Here is a 17,463-nt window from a genome sequence, read left to right on the forward strand (position 1 = left end):
GTAGTCTGCAGCTATAATGCGGTCTGGCCCTCAGAAGCGTCTACAAGAGAAACAGGGATTTGGGTCAAGTGAAGTGACAGTGTGCAATGCAGCTCTGTGTCCATCTGTCACTGCTTTGTCATGTCCAGGTAGACTACTGGTCAATGACATGTCATGGCCAGGAGGAACAACATTCAGTCTGCAGCTATAGATCCGGTCAGAATTGTCAATACTGTAGGTACCTCACAAATAAATGTACTGCCTGTGTGTCTATCAGGGTTATTGATTTGTGAGATAAAAATGTCTTGTGGATCTGTCTGGAATCTCTGTAAAATCATGCTGACAAGTTATGTCACATCACGTGCATAACTTCATAAGAGGGCAAGACTGTGCCTAAGAATGTATTAAGATGTACATATCGCCATGCGGACTCGTGATTGGCATATTCTGGGATTGGTGCTGGGATGTCAGCTCTCTTGTCAAGCTTTTGTCAGGGCTTCTCGGATGGCTCGGCCTCTGACATTTCAAGACATTCAAAGCCCTGGAGCCATCACCGTGGCTGACATTTAAAAGGATACCAGGGTCAGGAGGAGAGCTCAGCCAAAGCCTCAAAAACACACTCGTGTCTGTAAGCAACCATTTGATTTACTCGTGCTGGTATCCTGTCCAGTTGGCGGGCATCTGTAAACCGGCCAGCGGGTAACGCTGTCTGCTCTAAAGGCAGGACAGTGGGACAAGAGAGGGCCGAGGGGACTTACCTGTGGGGTAGCGCTCTATCACGGGCAGGTCGTCCACCTGTAGGGTGGCGTTGCCACCACTCCGCGTAAAGCGAACTATGTGGTACTTCCCATCATTTACAAACTTTGAAGGCTCCTCAATGTTAATGTCGTGTGTGCCCACATTAAACACCACTCGGACATTGCCCTTCTCCTGTAGAGAGAGACAGAGAGGGACAGAGAGAGAGAGAGAGAGAGAGAGAGAGAGAGAGAGAGAGAGAGAGAGAGAGAGAGAGAGAGAGAAGGGGGGGGGGGGTAAAGAGAATCAAAAGAGAAAAGAAATGATAGAATTTTACACATTGGCTTTTTGTGAGTTATACAGCACCATATCATACTGTTGACATGGATGAACTGAAAAATCCATGAATCTATAATGTGTCAGTGTAGAATGTGTGGGGATCAGTGTGACGTGTGCTCAGTACACCACTGTCAGCCATCATCCAGCAGAGAGCAGCTCAGTGTGTGTGTGAGATCTCAGAGCTGCCCACAGCAGTGACAGGGACTGGACGTCTCAGTGGACGTCAGATCAGCCAGCACTGTCACTGGCCGTGGCTATGCATCACATTCCAACTCCCCCGTGTGACACAGTCAAGCATCACTCTATCAGCTAACACTCTATTTCTTCCCCTAAGAAAGACGGAATGATTTTGTTTTTCGCGGATGAGGTGGTCTAGCATTTGTTTTGGCTCATCATAAAGTCAATTCCCTTTGGGCTGCTGGCGGGGATTTGTATCTCCTTACATGGACTCCCATAATGCAGCAGCAGAGCAGGAAGGAAGTCTCCTAAACTATGTCTAATGAACGGTAACTGTGTTGTTTGCAGCATGTTTACACAGTGTTAGTGAGAGCCTGATGGTAGAATAATGGCCTGACTCATTTGCATGGGTCCTGCTGTCTGAGCTCAAGCTGTTCTCTCACAGCCATGGGGGCCCTCCGTGCCTGTCCAGCGCACTGGTCAGAGTACCTGTGTCCACTCATCAAAACGGTACAAATGGACCTGAAATGACACCAGAGTGTCAGGATATAAATATTAAACACCTGCTCTGAATCACCATGTTAAAGTTAGGGTTATTATACAGTAAATTAAACAGATAGCCATGCGGCGCATCAACGACCCCCCCCCCCCCCCCCCCATTCCCTCCTCTCTCCGCCGTGTCCTTGATAACACTCAAGCATGACTGCCCCACTTTCAGCCAGCGGGATATCCAGTCCTATTCCAACAGAAGTTCACGATAAATCCTGCTTCGTGGGACCTAATGAATTGCTTATTAAGATGTAATTGATTTGAATGAACAGGCAAAGGTGTCTGCTGATGAAGCTCAAGGGCTCCTTTACAGTCTACTGAACATGCGTTGACACACACAGACACAGACATACAAAGACACACACACACACACACACACACACACACATACACACACACACAATGAATCTAAAAAGAGAGGGGTACGGTATAGAGAATTCCAGGGGGAAATTGTTCTGAAGGTTAAGAGGATAGAACATATAGATTTCTCTCCTAATTTCACATTTCATTCTTGAGAATGGCAAGAAGCTGTCTGTGGTCAGATAGGCTTGTTGCAGTACATCCTTATACCAGTAGATGGCCACACACTGTAATTATTGCTTGGTTAACAAAGCATCCAAATGAATCCACTATACTGTATATTAAAAAGGAAAATAGCAAATTGAAATCTACCCTTCCTATGTGTTTCCTTTGGTTCATTTCCTATTCTTGCCAAACACAAAGTGTACACAGTGAGCAATCTCAGTAATCTGCAAAAAAAAAAAAAAAAACATATTGTGCAATTGTTTACAGTATATCATTTAACACGATCTATTCCTTAGTATTGTAATACTGTGCAATTGCAGGTGAAATTACATATCTTTGAGCACAATCAGAAAAAAGCATGTGCTGTGCATGGTCATTTTGTAAAATGGTTACTATGGTGACAGCGGTGAATCAACTGTGATACATGGCCTACATGAGTAACAAATGGAGATCACTGTTACGCCCCATCAGTTCTGATACTCTAGTACAGCTATTACTGGACTGGACTCTAATGCAGGTATTACTGGACACCACAGTGACTCCTCAAACAACAAATTAGCGGACACTGCCCTCTGCGGTAATGAGGTCATCTGTGAGAGAGGAGAACTCAGGCAGACAAGGCAGCACACTTAAAGCTGCTAAAAAAAATCAGCTCTGAACTTACAGGCGCCACATATTTTAGCAGCATGTCTGACAACACACCAGGAGCCCTCTGTCCTACATCCGGTCCCCTGTGTAATGGTGTCCCAGATTTCCTGGGTTTTACACTGAAAAACGCGCCGAGAAAAAAAGCTCCTCGAACTACCTTGAGGGGAACACATGAATAGGAGGAGGGGAGAAAGCCGAGTGGCTAGAGGTACAGAGCAATCAACAGCTGCAGCCCGCTGGTGTGGAGAGGCTGGGGGGAGACCTCAGGAGGAGGACTACTGTAGACTCCTGGTGTGGAGAGGCTGGGGGGAGACCTCAGGAGGAGGACTAGACTCCTGGTGTGGAGAGGCTGGGGGGAGACCTCAGGAGGAGGACTGGACTCCTGGTGTGGAGAGGCTGGGGGGAGACCTCAGGAGGAGGACTGGACTCCTGGTGTGGAGAGGCTGGGGGGAGACCTCAGGAGGAGGACTGGACTCCTGGTGTGGAGAGGCTGGGGGGAGACCTCAGGAGAAGGACTGGACTCCTGCACGGCTCAACAAAATCAGTCACGATGGCAAAGAGCGCTAGAGGCCACTACAAATATGAGGCCGGCCGGACCACTGGAGATTACTGGGACAAATGTCCAGTCCACTAAAGCCACATCCCCAATGACATCCAAGACCAAAAACACCAGTTATTAATGTGGCTCACAAGGTCAGTTCCTGCAGTAAGCAAGACTATAAAAACAACACATAAAAATCCATGGAAGACATGGTTTAATACGTATTGCACCCTCCTGCAACCAATTACACAGCCCTGTGTGCCATCAGGAATTATGTTACAGCACAGAAATGCTTCTTGGAGTTGAAGTGTTACTATCGACCGAATGGAGGCTCACAGCAAAGACAGCTGCTATGATATGTGCACCATTAGATACTACATCAGTCAAAGTAGGTCAGAGTCACAGTCTAAGCTTGTCTCAGCCTCATTTAGAATTTGTGAAATGTCCAAAAAAAGTGTTGAAACATCTTTTGCTCATTAATAATGCACTTTACTCACAACACTTCGTTACTCATCTCGTTCAATATTTCCCTCTGTGCCATGTAAAGCCAGAGCTGGGTTCTGACAGAGAGAGAGACACCTAAAGACTGCCCCTCCCCTCCCTTCCCTTCCATTCCCTCCGCTAGCCCATAATAATCACCAACCCCCCCTCCCTGACGGCTAATCAAAATGCAATAAAATAATAGAACAGGAGTCTTTCCGAACATCATTAAGAGTTGTTATGACAGGACGGTGGCACTACTGGGCCTCCTCTATTCCAGTGGGCAATTAGGAAGACAAGCAGAGAGCTGGACTGACTGACATCCACAATTACACTGGCGCAGCACGAGCCTCCCCTCTCTAAGGGCTCAATGAGCTCCATTACTGTGGGATTTCAAACGCACCAAATGCCAGACGAGGTTGGAATTCCTAACGCCACACAGCGGCGTACACCTTTTCTCTCTGCCAGCGGGGGGGAGCAACAACAGCGGGTGCCATACGTGTACGGCTGTACGCGCCACAGAGAAAGAAGCCAACAGTCAGGAAAGCGGAGGTTTGGGATATTATTGTGCAGCGCTGATAGTGAATTAGCACTATAATGAACGGAGGGCTCCAACAGAGCACTTCAAACCCCAGGCTCAAGCTATCTGATTGGTCTCAGCTGATTGCCCGTGGCTCACTGATGTCTGTGGTGGTCTGGCTGCCTCAGGAAAGGGGACTTTGAGTGAGTTTGCGCGCGTGCCTTTGAGCGCTATTTTGTCAATAAGGCCAGCTTTAATTACAGTGTATGACAACACATGACATGCTGCTGTGGCGATGTCACACTGTTACCCAGTCTCCTGGTGTTTCCCAACAGATGTGCACGGAAAAGCGCCTCAGGTTTCTTCACAAACGATGCCACCCAATTTAACCGAGGACCGGCGCCCTTGCTGGAGGTATCATTAAAGTGGATGTGACAGGGGAATAGGATGTTTACGGTGCAATACATGTATTTTAAAGTGTTGATTTTTCTTCTGTGCAGCAATTTCCCACAGAGCAGGAAATAAAATGCGTCCCCCTCTTGTGGGATTTTGAAAACATGAACTGGTTCATTTTGCAGTGTGCTGCATCTATATTGGGTTTTGGGGTCATTTCCATTCAACTTGATAGAGTGAGCAGCATTCTTATCATTCTGACACCTTCCCCTCGACAATGTGAATTGAAGGAGAAGCGAGAGCATATTCCCAGCACATAGCTCCCCACTCACTCGCATACATAAATAAGCACTAGGCTGCTGTATAATGCATACGCTCCGAAATATGATCTTGCCATGTAGAAGTGAATGTTTTGATATATACTCCAGAGGGAGGCTGGTGTGTGAGTGTGTGTGTGTGTGTGTGTGTGTGTGTGTGTGTGTGTGTGTTTGCATGTGTTTATTTGTCTGTGTGTGTGTGTGTGTGTGTATAATATGTGGGGGGAGAGGTAGTTTGCACTGTAAGCATTTCTCCTGGCGTTGTTGCCTCTCCGAGTAGGTTGAGCCCATACATCTGAGCGTTGGCAGGAGCAGGTTTCCCGCTCTAAAGTTACTGAAAATAACCCCGCGTGTCCTAGTTCCTCTGACCCTGAAAAGCCACATTCATCTTGACAACAACGAAAAATGAAATAAGACAATGATAAAATCGATAACAAAAAAAGGGATTTGGGGGGGGGGGGGGGGGGGAGGGAATTATGTCTGCATTATTCGTATTGTCTCCGACTGCATTTGAGATGCGGAGAGGAGAGAGGAGGCGCTGATTGGTGGCGTGAAGGGGAGGGGGGAGAACGGGATGAAAGGCCTGGCGATGAGGCGCTGGCTCCAGCACGCACGACTCTCCCTTAGTCCTGGAGACACAGGCACAATTCCTTGGCTATTTTTACCCTTGATTCTCCCTCACTGTCTCAATAGATGCTTCTTCCTCCAGATCAGCCATTGTTTTAGGTGGCATGGCACCAGCGATGTGACAGCTATTTGTCTGTTTTGTTGGGCTGCGAGAGGATTTAGGTGTGATTGTTCCAAACACTTCTCCAGCCGATGACGTCAAGAGGAGGAGGATCAGTGAGCAGGGATCACAAAACTGTGTCTGACTTATTCTCTTTAGAATGTGCTTGTTGATACAAATATGATGAAATATGGACTTCCTGACATGAAACAAACAGCAAAAGAAATCTATAAAACATGATGCTAATCGTTAGTTGGACATACAGTACGTGAAGTGCATTCACTGCGTGCATCCTGTTTTGGCGCAGACAAAATGGCAGCAGTGTTGTGCTGTGGTCGGGGGAGAGAGAGAGAGCCGTGGAGCAGAATACAATAGACCTGATGGGATGATGAGCCCTGTGCTAGGACATGGGTCTCATTTACAGACCTGCCAATGGGTTCAGCCCACTGGGCCTCTGTGAAACATCCAATCTCCTCTCTGTATCTCCTTATCTCTCTCTCTCTCTCCCTTTTTCTCCCTCTCTCTCTCTCCCCCTCTCTCTCTCTCTCACACACACCCCTCCACTGACCAGTGTGATAAAACAGCTGTAGAATGCTTGGCACTGAGAGTGTAAGGTCGGTGAGCGCCAAGCATTTGGATTCTCTCCAGGGTGATAATGACTTGGCTTTTACCCAGCATGGTCCCTGCCTCCTTGTCTTCGGCTATCTTGTAAGTTGTGTGTGTGTGTGTGTGTGTGTGTGTGTGTGTGCCTGTGTGTGTGTGAGCATGTGTGTGTGCCTGTGTGTGTGACTGTATGTGTGTGTGTGTGTGTGTGTGTGTGTGGCCGCCAGATCCTGGCACTGTCGCCATTCTGCCCCAGTGGTGATGCTGCTATAGAGATATTAAAGTGGTGGCCATGTGCCGGAGCAGCTGGCAAACGCTGGGCTGGAGGTGGTGGTGGTGGGGGGGTGCTGGTGGGGTGGGTGGGCTCCATCATTAGCCTCTCGCTCAACCTTGTAAATAGGGCTGTGAGGAGAGACCTTGTCCCCCTGCCACCCCTCTCCACCTCACCACTGGAGCGCCACACACTCCTCTACTGCACACACCTGCAATGAGTGGACACGCTGAATCCTCACAGGTCACCATCAGGCCACCCATTTTCATTAGTCTCACCTGCACTATTCTCTCATTCTCTCTCTCTCTCTCTCTCTCTCTCTCTCTCTCTTTCTGTCTCTCTCTGGTCTACATCTTCTCCTGCTGACTGCTTTGGCTTCTTTCTTTCCTTCCTTCCTCCCATCAGCCTCATTCCCGTCTCTCTCTCCTCTCTCTCTTTCTCTGTCCTCCATCTCTCTCCACCTCTCTCCATCTCTCTCTCTCCATCTCTCTCTCTCTCTCTCGTCCCTGTGCTGGTGGGGAGGTGATTACTGCTGAGGGATGACTAATGATGCTGCTTGCCCACTGACAGTGATGGGAGGAGATGAGATGAACTGAGTCAGAAGCGTTTAGGGTCATCCGCATCCGCCGCCTCGCCTAATGCTCTCAGCTCCACCGAATTAGGCCACGGGACGCCACTCCTGCGCCACGCGCCATCATACAGGGTCCACCTTCTGCAGGACGGGGACACCTGAGGATGACGGACACACGGCGGGCTACCTGTTACATCAGCCATGGGGCCACAGGCAAACCACCTGTACAAGGGAGCGCCGCATCACTCTACTCACATATCACTAAGAACAGACTCACCCTCTGTGAGGATAGCCGTGGTCTCTAAATATTAGAGACAATCACATACCTCCAGTGCTTACTAAAAGTTTTTCATTTTTACATCGTATCTTAAGAGATGTATCTTACGGGTTCTTGTGCCATCACTGTCATGACAGATACATCAGAAGACACAAGACTACTTTCAAACGTTCACTAGTAGGACTGAGAATAAGCATGTGTGGCTTGGTAGCTGGCTATGGTCCTGGGTAACGTATAGCAAGGATTGTGTGTGAGCGATGTCCAGCACTAACGGTCCAGTGGACACGGGGTCATCTAAGCTGAGAGAAGAATGGGGAGGATGTGGGATGCTCTGGGATGCTGAAGTGTGCTGCATAGCAGACTTTGTTCAGAAAACTTTATCTGCACAATTGAAAATGAAATGGAGTTCAGTTAATTTGACAATACATCTTGTCATCCCAACTGGTTGATACTGAAATTTGACACATCAGACTGAGGTATAAAATGCTGCCAGTCTGTTGAAATTACCAATAAGTAGAGGCAGTGAAACACAAAAATGATTCATGGGGTTAATTTCATGGTTTTATCCACAGACACTCAATGATACTTGAAGCTATTAAATGTGTGTGAATGTTTGTGTGCTTGTATGTGTGTGTGTGTGTAGAGGGGAGTTGAAGTCATTTAGCTCTCCCACGCACATGAGTATTGTAGCTGAATGTGGCTAATTGGTGGGCTGACTGGCAGCATGCTTTGGAACAGGAGGCGATGGTGCATTAATGCCCTGTGATGTCTACAGCACACCTAATAGCCCACAGTAATCCCATTCAAACACTAGATGCATGTATGTCATCCTCTCCTCACACATTAATGGGATTCACAGTCATTACTCCAAATCTATCACCGGCAGTAAATACCATACAAATCAATAAAATAATACATTCAATTAAAGAATTCATCCGTGCCAGTCCGTACATACTCTTTTCATGCATGTATAATGGCCATGAGCCCTGTAAGAGGATCACTATACAGGCGTTATGTAAAAGTCTATTACATACGTGGCTCTTGCATAAGGCTTCGGGACTGTCTCTAGCCTTTCTCCTTCACTGATCTCTGATCTGAGATCAGACTGAGTCGCAATGAGGCAGGAGATCTATATGAGGTCTGGCTGAGAGGAAGGGATCAGTGATCAGTGGCAAAGAGGAGAGGAGAGGAGAGGAGAGGAGGGGAGAAGAGAAGAGAAGAGAAGAGAAGAGAAGAGAAGAGAAGAGAAGAGACGAGAAGAAAAGAGAAGAGAAGAGAAGAGAAGAGGAGAGAAGAGAAGAGAAGAGAAGAGGAGAGGAGAGGAGAGGAGAGGAGAGGAGAGGAGAGGAGAGGAGAGGAGAGGAGAGGAGAGGAGAGAAGAGAAGAGGAGAGGAGAGGAGAGGAGAGGAGAGGAGAGGAGAGGAGAGGAGAGTTAGGGGGCACCAGAGCCAGCCCCCTCTCCTCCACAGCAGGCCTTGGAGCAGCAGAACTCCCAAATCAATTAAGCGTCTTAATGATCCATCAGTAATGTACCGGCGCCTCTTAATGAAACACACCTGCACTTCAACACAATTCTCATCTACTCACCTAGGATGGGTACCTACTCCAAAAGGCTCTCTCTCTCTCTCTCTCTCTCTCTCTCTCTCTCTCTCTCTCTCTCTCTCTCACACACACACACACACACACAAACAGAGCACACAAACAGACGCAGAGATACACAGACACACAGATACAGACAAACGCACACACGCACTCATGCACGCACGCGCACTCACACACACACATACACACACACACACACACACACACACACACACACACACACACACACACACACACAAGGCACACAGACAAACAGACACAGAGATACACAAAGACACATAGACACACGCACACGCATACGCACACACACACACACACACGCACACACACACACACACACACACACACACACACTCACTCACACACACACACACACACACAAACATACAGCAAACAGGACAAAATGGTGGTATACTGTATCCTTGCCTCTATTCCTGTCAGTGGTCTGAATGTAGCAGGGTCAGCAGCTCTGCACTGCTCTCTGCACTGTGCCATGTTGTGAGCGCATGGCTGTGTGAGCTCAGGCAGGCGTAGGGGGCTGAGAGCCTGACACGTCCCTCTGTGAGCAGCAGGAGCTGCAGCAGCAGCACTAACAGCAGCAGCAGCAGCAGCAGCCCTGCACCCACCCTACCAGAGGAGTCATTACCTCGTGGAGCCACAGCAACACATCCACACACACACACACACACACACACACACACACACACACACACACACACACACACACTGGGGTCCCTCCGCTGGCCGCCCCCTGGGAGAGGAAGTGCTGATTGCAGGCTGCCTCGCTGTGTGCTGATTGCAGGGAAGGCAGGTGAGGAAAACAGGCACTTTGGGCCCACGAGTCCCACCACCCACCATCAACCCCACCCACCCGCACACTTCACCACTAGCACATGAGGGGACTGGGCTCCTGTGGCGGTGTGTGTGTTTGGATTAGTGGGAGTGTGCACCAGAGAGAATGTGTGTGTGTGTGTGTGTGTCTGTGTGTGTATGTATGTTTAGGTGTATGTGTTTGTATGTGTTTGTGCGTGTGTGTGTGTGTGTGTGTGTGTGTGTGTGTGTGTGTGTGTGTGTGTGTTCAGGTGTATGTGTTTGTATGTGTTTGTGCGTGTGTGTGTGTGTGTGTGTGTGTGTGTGTGTGTGTGTGTGTGTGTTTAGGTGTATGTGTTTGTATGTGTGTGTGTGTGTGTGCATGTGTGTGTGTGTGTGTGTGTGTGGGCCAAGTCGGCCTCATCAGCGGCACTCACGATCTGGAGCTGCAGGTAGTCTCCGAGGCCACTGGAGCTGTCCACTCTGACCAGCACGGCGTCCTTCTGCTGGGTGCTGAAGCCCAGGGCCAGCCTGTCCGCCCGCGTGCTCGGCCGGTCGTTGGGGGGCCACGTGTACACGATGATCCCGCCGTCCCTCCCGAAGATGTAGGTGGTCCCCGCTGCAGGCAAGCACAAGCACACACACACACACACACGGCGTCACAGTGGGGAAAACAGGCTTGACAGTGAGCACATGGAGGTGTACGCGTACGGGTTTGAGTGTGTGGCAGTGCTGTGCAGGAGATGGAGAGCAAGAAAAGAGAGTGCTTTTGGTGCACTAATGCGTGCGTAGGAACACGGTGTTCTTGGGAACATGTCAGGGATGCTGATTTGCATTCGGCTTTGATTTGTATAACTCTGCAGGTCACCCTGTGCCACGCTATTGTGTCTGACCGGCCTAATTACAGACTGGACAGGGATGATGTCACTGTCCCTAGGTGGTCAGAAGCAGCCTGCTGAGGACGAGGAACACGACAGACGCACCACAATGACCCGCTCACAACACCAGCACGCTGATATCTGTGTCAACCTTTGACACCTTTTTTTCCATTCAAACGACAGGAGAGGTAATTGGCTTTCTGGCCTCACAGTTTCACCAGCTGACCTCATTTGCACCTGCTCTCTGTGTTAAGAATTTCACCATCTGTTTTGTGATGCAATAAATGATTACAACAATACATAGGGTGCCTCTCATTTAGAGTTTATACGTCCTCCCTCGCTCCTCGGGCCTCGATCCTCACTGATCTACATAAAGAATGATAGACGAAGGGATAGACTATCCCATTGTTGCCGCCCCATCATTCTTTACGTAGATCAGTGAGGATCGAGGCCCGAGGAGCGAGGGAGGACGTATAAACGCTGAATGAGAGGCACCTATAGTTTCATTATTTCAGCTGATGAGCTGATTTATGTTGAAGCACTCTGCTGTGGATTTCAAAAGTGCATCCTTTAAAATGTGCCATAACATAAAGACATAACCCTATTAGAGCAGTACACTAACCACATCATTGGTGCTTCTGAAATTACAGTGGTATACTTAGCGCACTATTCTTATGCTAACTGCCGCCAGATTACCTGGCATGAAATGAAATACACGATTGTTCTCCTGCAGATATGTGATCCGCAGCAGTAACTTACAGCCACAAGAGAGGCACATTCATATGCTGCAAGAAAATCAGTTCTTGGCTACATTTACAAACAGACTAATTTTAGACTCTTATTGGGAGGATCTCACAGGATTTCAGGGCAAAGCAGTGACATTTTAGGAAACCTGCAAACGCAAGTGTGACAGGGACGGAGCAGAGGTGCTGATTAAGCCACACAATTTGTACTCCTATGCTACTCAGTGGCTGTGTGTGTGTGTGTGTGTGTGTGTACTGTATGTGTGTGTGTGTGTGTGTGTGTGTGTGAACTGTATGTGTGTGTGTGTGTGCGCGCTTTCTCTTTCCTCCTTGCCTGCAGTGCTTGTGATCTGCCTACAGTTTCATCCACAGCTCAGACTTCCTATGTTATTCACACCGTCATCTATGTACGCATCTCAATGAGGCTTCACACTGACATGTCACACACACACACACACACACACACACACACACACACACACACACACACAACACACACACACACACACACACACACACGCACACACACACACACAGGCAATATACTCTGAATAAACATGATCATAATCAGAGGCAGACACAAACTTATACAAAAGCACTCGGGAACATGACATTAACACTAAGTAAAATAGATTGCCACTGAACCCACACACACACACCCTTTCACATTCCCCCTCTCACAGACTCTCACTCACACACTCAGCCATGTGTGACGCTGTGGTTGCTACGCTAGTGAGGACAAAGCCTGCTGCATCAGCCGTGGAGCTTTAGACACAATGCTGCCAGCATCCCCACAGGAGCAAACTGCATTGAGAGCCCACGTTAGACTTGTGAGGTGTGGGAGCATCTGACAGCATCTAGGGAGTGGTGGGACACGCTCCCTTCACTTCTCCTTCCCCTCTCTACCTCCCTCTGTCTCTTTCTCACTCTCTCACTCTCTCTCTCTTTCTTTCTCACCCTCCCCTGCACAACCTTTCCTTTTCTCCCAAACTGAATCTTTCTCCTCTGCTTTCAATTCTACGTATACCATCCTCCTCCCGCCTCTCTCTCTCTCTCTCTCTCTCTCTCTCTCTCTCTCTCCCGCCTCTCTCTCTCTCTCTCTCTCTCTCTCTCTCTCTCTCTCTCAGGGCGTGTGAGCAGGAGCGTGCTCTGCGGTGCGGTGCAGTGCGGTGCGGTTAAATGGAGGCTGCGTGTGCAGAGTGGAGCTCTAAGCCTCTTTAATATGTTCCATCAGCAGCAGAGGCAGGTGGGCAGTGGGCCCTTTATCACCTTATCTAAAGAATACGAGCGCGCCACACCAGGGGGATGACCACACCACAGCCTTTCCACCCCACTGCCCACCTAAGGTCAGCTACAGCTGCTTTAGCATTCACCTTCTACTCCTCCTCCTCCTCCTACTACTACAGAGAGAGAGAGAGAGAGGGGGAGAGAGAGAGAGAGAGAGAGAGATGAAAAGAGGGAGAGATTGAATAGTACTACGGGGCCCCATTCTGATGAGATAGAAATTGCTTGATCCCCTGCAGGACCCCCTTGACCTCAGTCTTTTTTATGGCCTGAAATTACTCCCAGACAAACTAGTCTCCTCCTGCTCTTAGCCAGCCTCACCTGGCCTCTCACAAGCTCTTTATCTCCAGCTCCTCTGGGAGCCCTCTCCTCTCCTCTCCTCTCCTCTCCTCTCCTCTCCTCTCCTCTCCTCTCCTATTTTCTACACTCCTCTCCATTCCTGCCCCCCCCCCCCCCCCCCCCCCCACCACGCACCTTGTGTGTAAACTCTGGGGGCTAATGAAGGAATATGCAGACTAGTGTGTTTTTTTATCCTTTATCCTTGTGTGAACACCTTGAGTCTTATATCTTATTCACAAGCAAGGCAAATTAAATTGACTTAAATTCAATTAAATTAATTAGATCAGTAGTGTCTATGGTATTCAGCCATGTGGGTCATCACATTTATATCCCCAAATTGAATATTCTAGCTTTAGCTCTGTTCTTTACAGAAGTGCTTTCTTCACCACAGAGATTGACATTACATGTGAGTGCGTCTGGCTCTGAGCCTTCGGTTTGCAAGCTATAATGTATTGCACTGATAAGTCCCAGCAGGCTTGGTTCCAGTTCTCTCTGGATTTTGCACCTGCGTAAAGGATAACAAATACAGTGAGGAGAGAGAGGGGGATAGAGAGAGAGGGAGAGGGAGGGAGGGAGAGGAAGCATAGACTATTTCAAGGATGGATTTGTGTCACAAAGGATGACACTCCCATCAGTGGAGGACAGACAAGTAGAAGCAAACAATTCAATTTAAAAAGGTTGTGTCATCTACTTGTTATGAGAGAGGAATCTATATGAGGATGAATGATTCTCTCTCTCTCTCTCTCTCTCTCTCTCTCTCTCTCTCTTTATCTCTCTATCTCTTTCTCTTTATCTCTCTCTCTCTCACTCTCTCTCTGCAGTAGCTGTACCACGGAGTGAAAATATGAGCTCGTTGTCATTGTGTTTTGTTTATTAACCACTCACCACGCTCGGTGCTGCAACGACAAAACTGAGGCTTCTGCAATAATAAACAGGCAATTAAAAAGTGAATTACAGTGGTGCCAATTACAGGCCTGACATCAGCGCGGCGCGCAGCAACAGGGTAATTACCCGCGCCCACTCACACGGAACACAAGCCCACAGAGGCCGGCGGGTGGGAGGCGGTAAACTTGCCATTATCAGCAGCACAAACGGAGAACGGCCTACCGGTAAATCTGCCGTGCCTTCACACTCAGGACATCTCGTATTGACCACACACACACACACACAAGCACGCACACACACACACACACACACACACACACACACACACACACACACACACACACACACACACACACACACACACACACACACACACACACACACACACACACACACACACACACACACACACACACACACACCATGAAAGAGCCATCGCGGGCGTCCGTCACCCAGGTGAGACAGAGCCATGAGAAGCGTTTCCTGTAGCACGGAGAGCAGAGGATGGGTCCTGTATAGATCAGTGGATGGGAGGCCACTGGTGACTAATACTCACGATGCATTCTTACTGACACCAACATGATCCAAGGATCAATAAGTGCCATCTGAAACACACAGGGGTTTGGCTGTAGGTACTGTGCACATGGGTGTTCCATATACATACAGTAAATGCAGAATGCTTTTTGTTTGTTTGTTTGTTTGTGTGTGTGTGTGTTGTACATGTGCTCATGTCTGTGTAGGAGCCATATTAGTATTTTCAGTTTTTAGTTACTACATAATTGTTACATGTGTCATCTTTGTGTGTGTATGTGTGTATGTGTGTGTGTGTGTGTGTGTGTGTGTGTGTGTCTGTTGCAGTAGACTGCTGTCTCACAGATGGATGAGCTCCAGCACCTCTTGCTAATCCCCTAAGCACCAGGTCCAGAAGGCCAAACACAAACGCACACACACACACACACACACTTGTGGCCATAGCCACAGGTCAGCCTCCACCCTCACCCTACTAAAAAAGCCTGACCCCTGCACTACAGGCAATGAAGTGTTCATAGTCCGGCCCCATTAGCAACTCAGAGCGTGCGGGGTGCAGTCAAAACAATGGGCGGAGGTGCGGGCGCTGACCTTTGCAGGCCCAATTAGCTCTTAGTCAGCCACCGCTGGTGCTGTTGGTGAGCTGGGGCTACTTCCACTGAGTGCTGCTCGCGCTTCTCTATGTGTCTTCCCTGACACTGCAGTGTTTGCCTTTATGCTTTGCTCTGTGCTTTTATAATGAGTCTCCTATGGGCAATAGCAGACTTATTAGTTTGGGGCCGGTGTATTTGCAAAGATGTCGGCGAAGCTATCTGACATTTTAGTGGATGGTCTAGGGATCGTGGTGCATGTGTCTCAATGTGTCTTATTGTGAGCGCGTGTTTCTTTATCAGTGTAAGAAGCAGATGTCTTTTGCCTGAATATGATAGAGAGCGTTGGAGTAGATAGGTGTTGCTGCTCCTGTGGAGTTATTGCTCTGCATTACAAATTCATTGAGATGCAGGGTTTCTACTTTACTTGCATATTGCTGAAACTGTGTATTTGCATTCTTAAATAAAACGTTAAAAGAACGTATTTAATTTAGACATTCAACATACTATCAAAGAACATTATATTTGTTAAGTCTTTCAGCAAATACGCTAATAAGCAATGCCCTTTAGACATTCAACATACTAGCAAAGAACATTATATTTGTGAAGTCTTTCAGCAAACAAGCTAATAAGCAATGCCCTTTTATCATAATAAGCCAAGACCTTTTATTAAAATAATCCAATCAAATCCTACTTCAAATCAAACCCCTGAAGACTAAAGACCCCTAGTTTTTCCTGGTAAGTGTTAATATTCTGATTAAGTATACAGTAAACTGTGTATAAGCTACTGCAGTTCTAAATGATTCAAGGTTAATTTATGTTATTTAAAGTAGGTATAGATTTCTAAGTCAAATAGCGCTTTGTCAGGGGCTGGTCATGTGATTGGATTGCTATTATACTCATCTTCCATTATTCCCTGGGTGACCTCCAGAGACTAATCCATACAATAGCTGCAGATTAGCGGAGTTAAGGTGAGAACACAGGCTCCATCAGTGGATGACTTTCATGTGTGTGTGTGTGTGTGTGTGTGTGTGTGTGTGTGTGTGTGTGTGTGTGTGTGTGTGTGTGTGTGCGCGCTGTGGTACCGTGGGCCGGTGCTGGTGCGTTAGCTCGGGGCAGTGACAGCAGGCAACGTCCCTCTGGGGACCCTGGCTCCTGCCTGAGCCTCCATTACACACAGCAGACTCTGAGGCTGTCGCATCCCTCTCTCCACCTCGCTCTCGCTCTCGCTCTCTCTCTCTCACACACCGGCTGCCTGCGCTCTCTCATTCTCTCTTATTCTCTGTCTCCCTCTCTCCCTCATTCTCTCTCTGTGTTTTTTTTTTTGTTTCACTCTTTTTTTTTTTGCTTCTCACTTCGCTTCTCAACACTCCCTCGAGAAAATTGTGCAGCGTTTTCTAAAGTCGGTCGGTGCTGTCTGGTTTTTCCACAAAGATGCCGCTCCCTTCCCGCCTCTACCTTTCAGGTGATCCCCCCCCCCCCCCAAATAAACACACTGTCTGGTTGAGTGTGTCATCATCAGCACAGAGCGTTTTTGCTCCCTATTGCAGTACAGCCTGCGTCATTGCAGAGAGAAGCACGGCGAGGGCTTTATGACCCTGAATCATGATTTCAAAAACAATGAAGATGAACAAACACTCACTCCTCTGCTCCCCTCTCTGAGTCTCTTCTACAAGAGTCGGACTGCATGAGAGCATTGGAGTGTGTGAGTGGTTTGTTTTTTGATCTGGCCAAAATGAAAGTGGTGAAATAGAGATGAGTTCATTTTCATGTGCGTTCTACCTTATTATCCTTGGGTAGTTAGTTAGATCTAACGACACAAACACAGACAGAGAAAGCACATCAAACAACTTCATTTGTGCATGTGTGTGTGCTTGTCTGTGTACTGTATGCACGGCTGTGCTGTGCCATCTATAAGCTGCAATGTTGATGCATCCCACTGCATCAACTTGTCTGAAAGTGCATTTGAGGTCTGAAGCAGCTCAAGTGTTTGTGGGTGTGTGTGTGTGCCACTGGGTAGGGGGCTCGCTGATTGCAAGACATTCATCAGGGAGCAAGTGCAGCGGAGAGCGAGGGATGGAGGGGTAGAAGGAGCGAGAGAAGGAGGGAGGGATGGAGGGTGGAGGGTGGAGGCTGTAGTAAAATAGGAGCA

General features: G+C 48.2%; 1 protein-coding gene across 2 annotated transcripts in view; it reads right to left on the reverse strand.

Annotated features, from left to right (window-relative positions):
* The window catches only part of nrxn1a (neurexin 1a), a 133,568-nt gene that overhangs the window by 21,143 nt on the left and 94,962 nt on the right, over positions 1-17,463 (reverse strand). For both annotated transcript variants that reach the window (XM_062517542.1, XM_062517543.1), the window contains 2 exons: positions 10,502-10,683; positions 738-909 (listed from right to left, as the gene is read on the reverse strand). In XM_062517542.1, coding sequence (XP_062373526.1) covers positions 738-909; positions 10,502-10,683 — 354 coding nt within the window. The remainder of the gene's footprint in view (positions 1-737; positions 910-10,501; positions 10,684-17,463) is intronic.

This window comes from Sardina pilchardus, chromosome 17, assembly GCF_963854185.1.
Source record: "Sardina pilchardus chromosome 17, fSarPil1.1, whole genome shotgun sequence".
NCBI classification, from domain to species: domain Eukaryota; kingdom Metazoa; phylum Chordata; class Actinopteri; order Clupeiformes; family Clupeidae; genus Sardina; species Sardina pilchardus.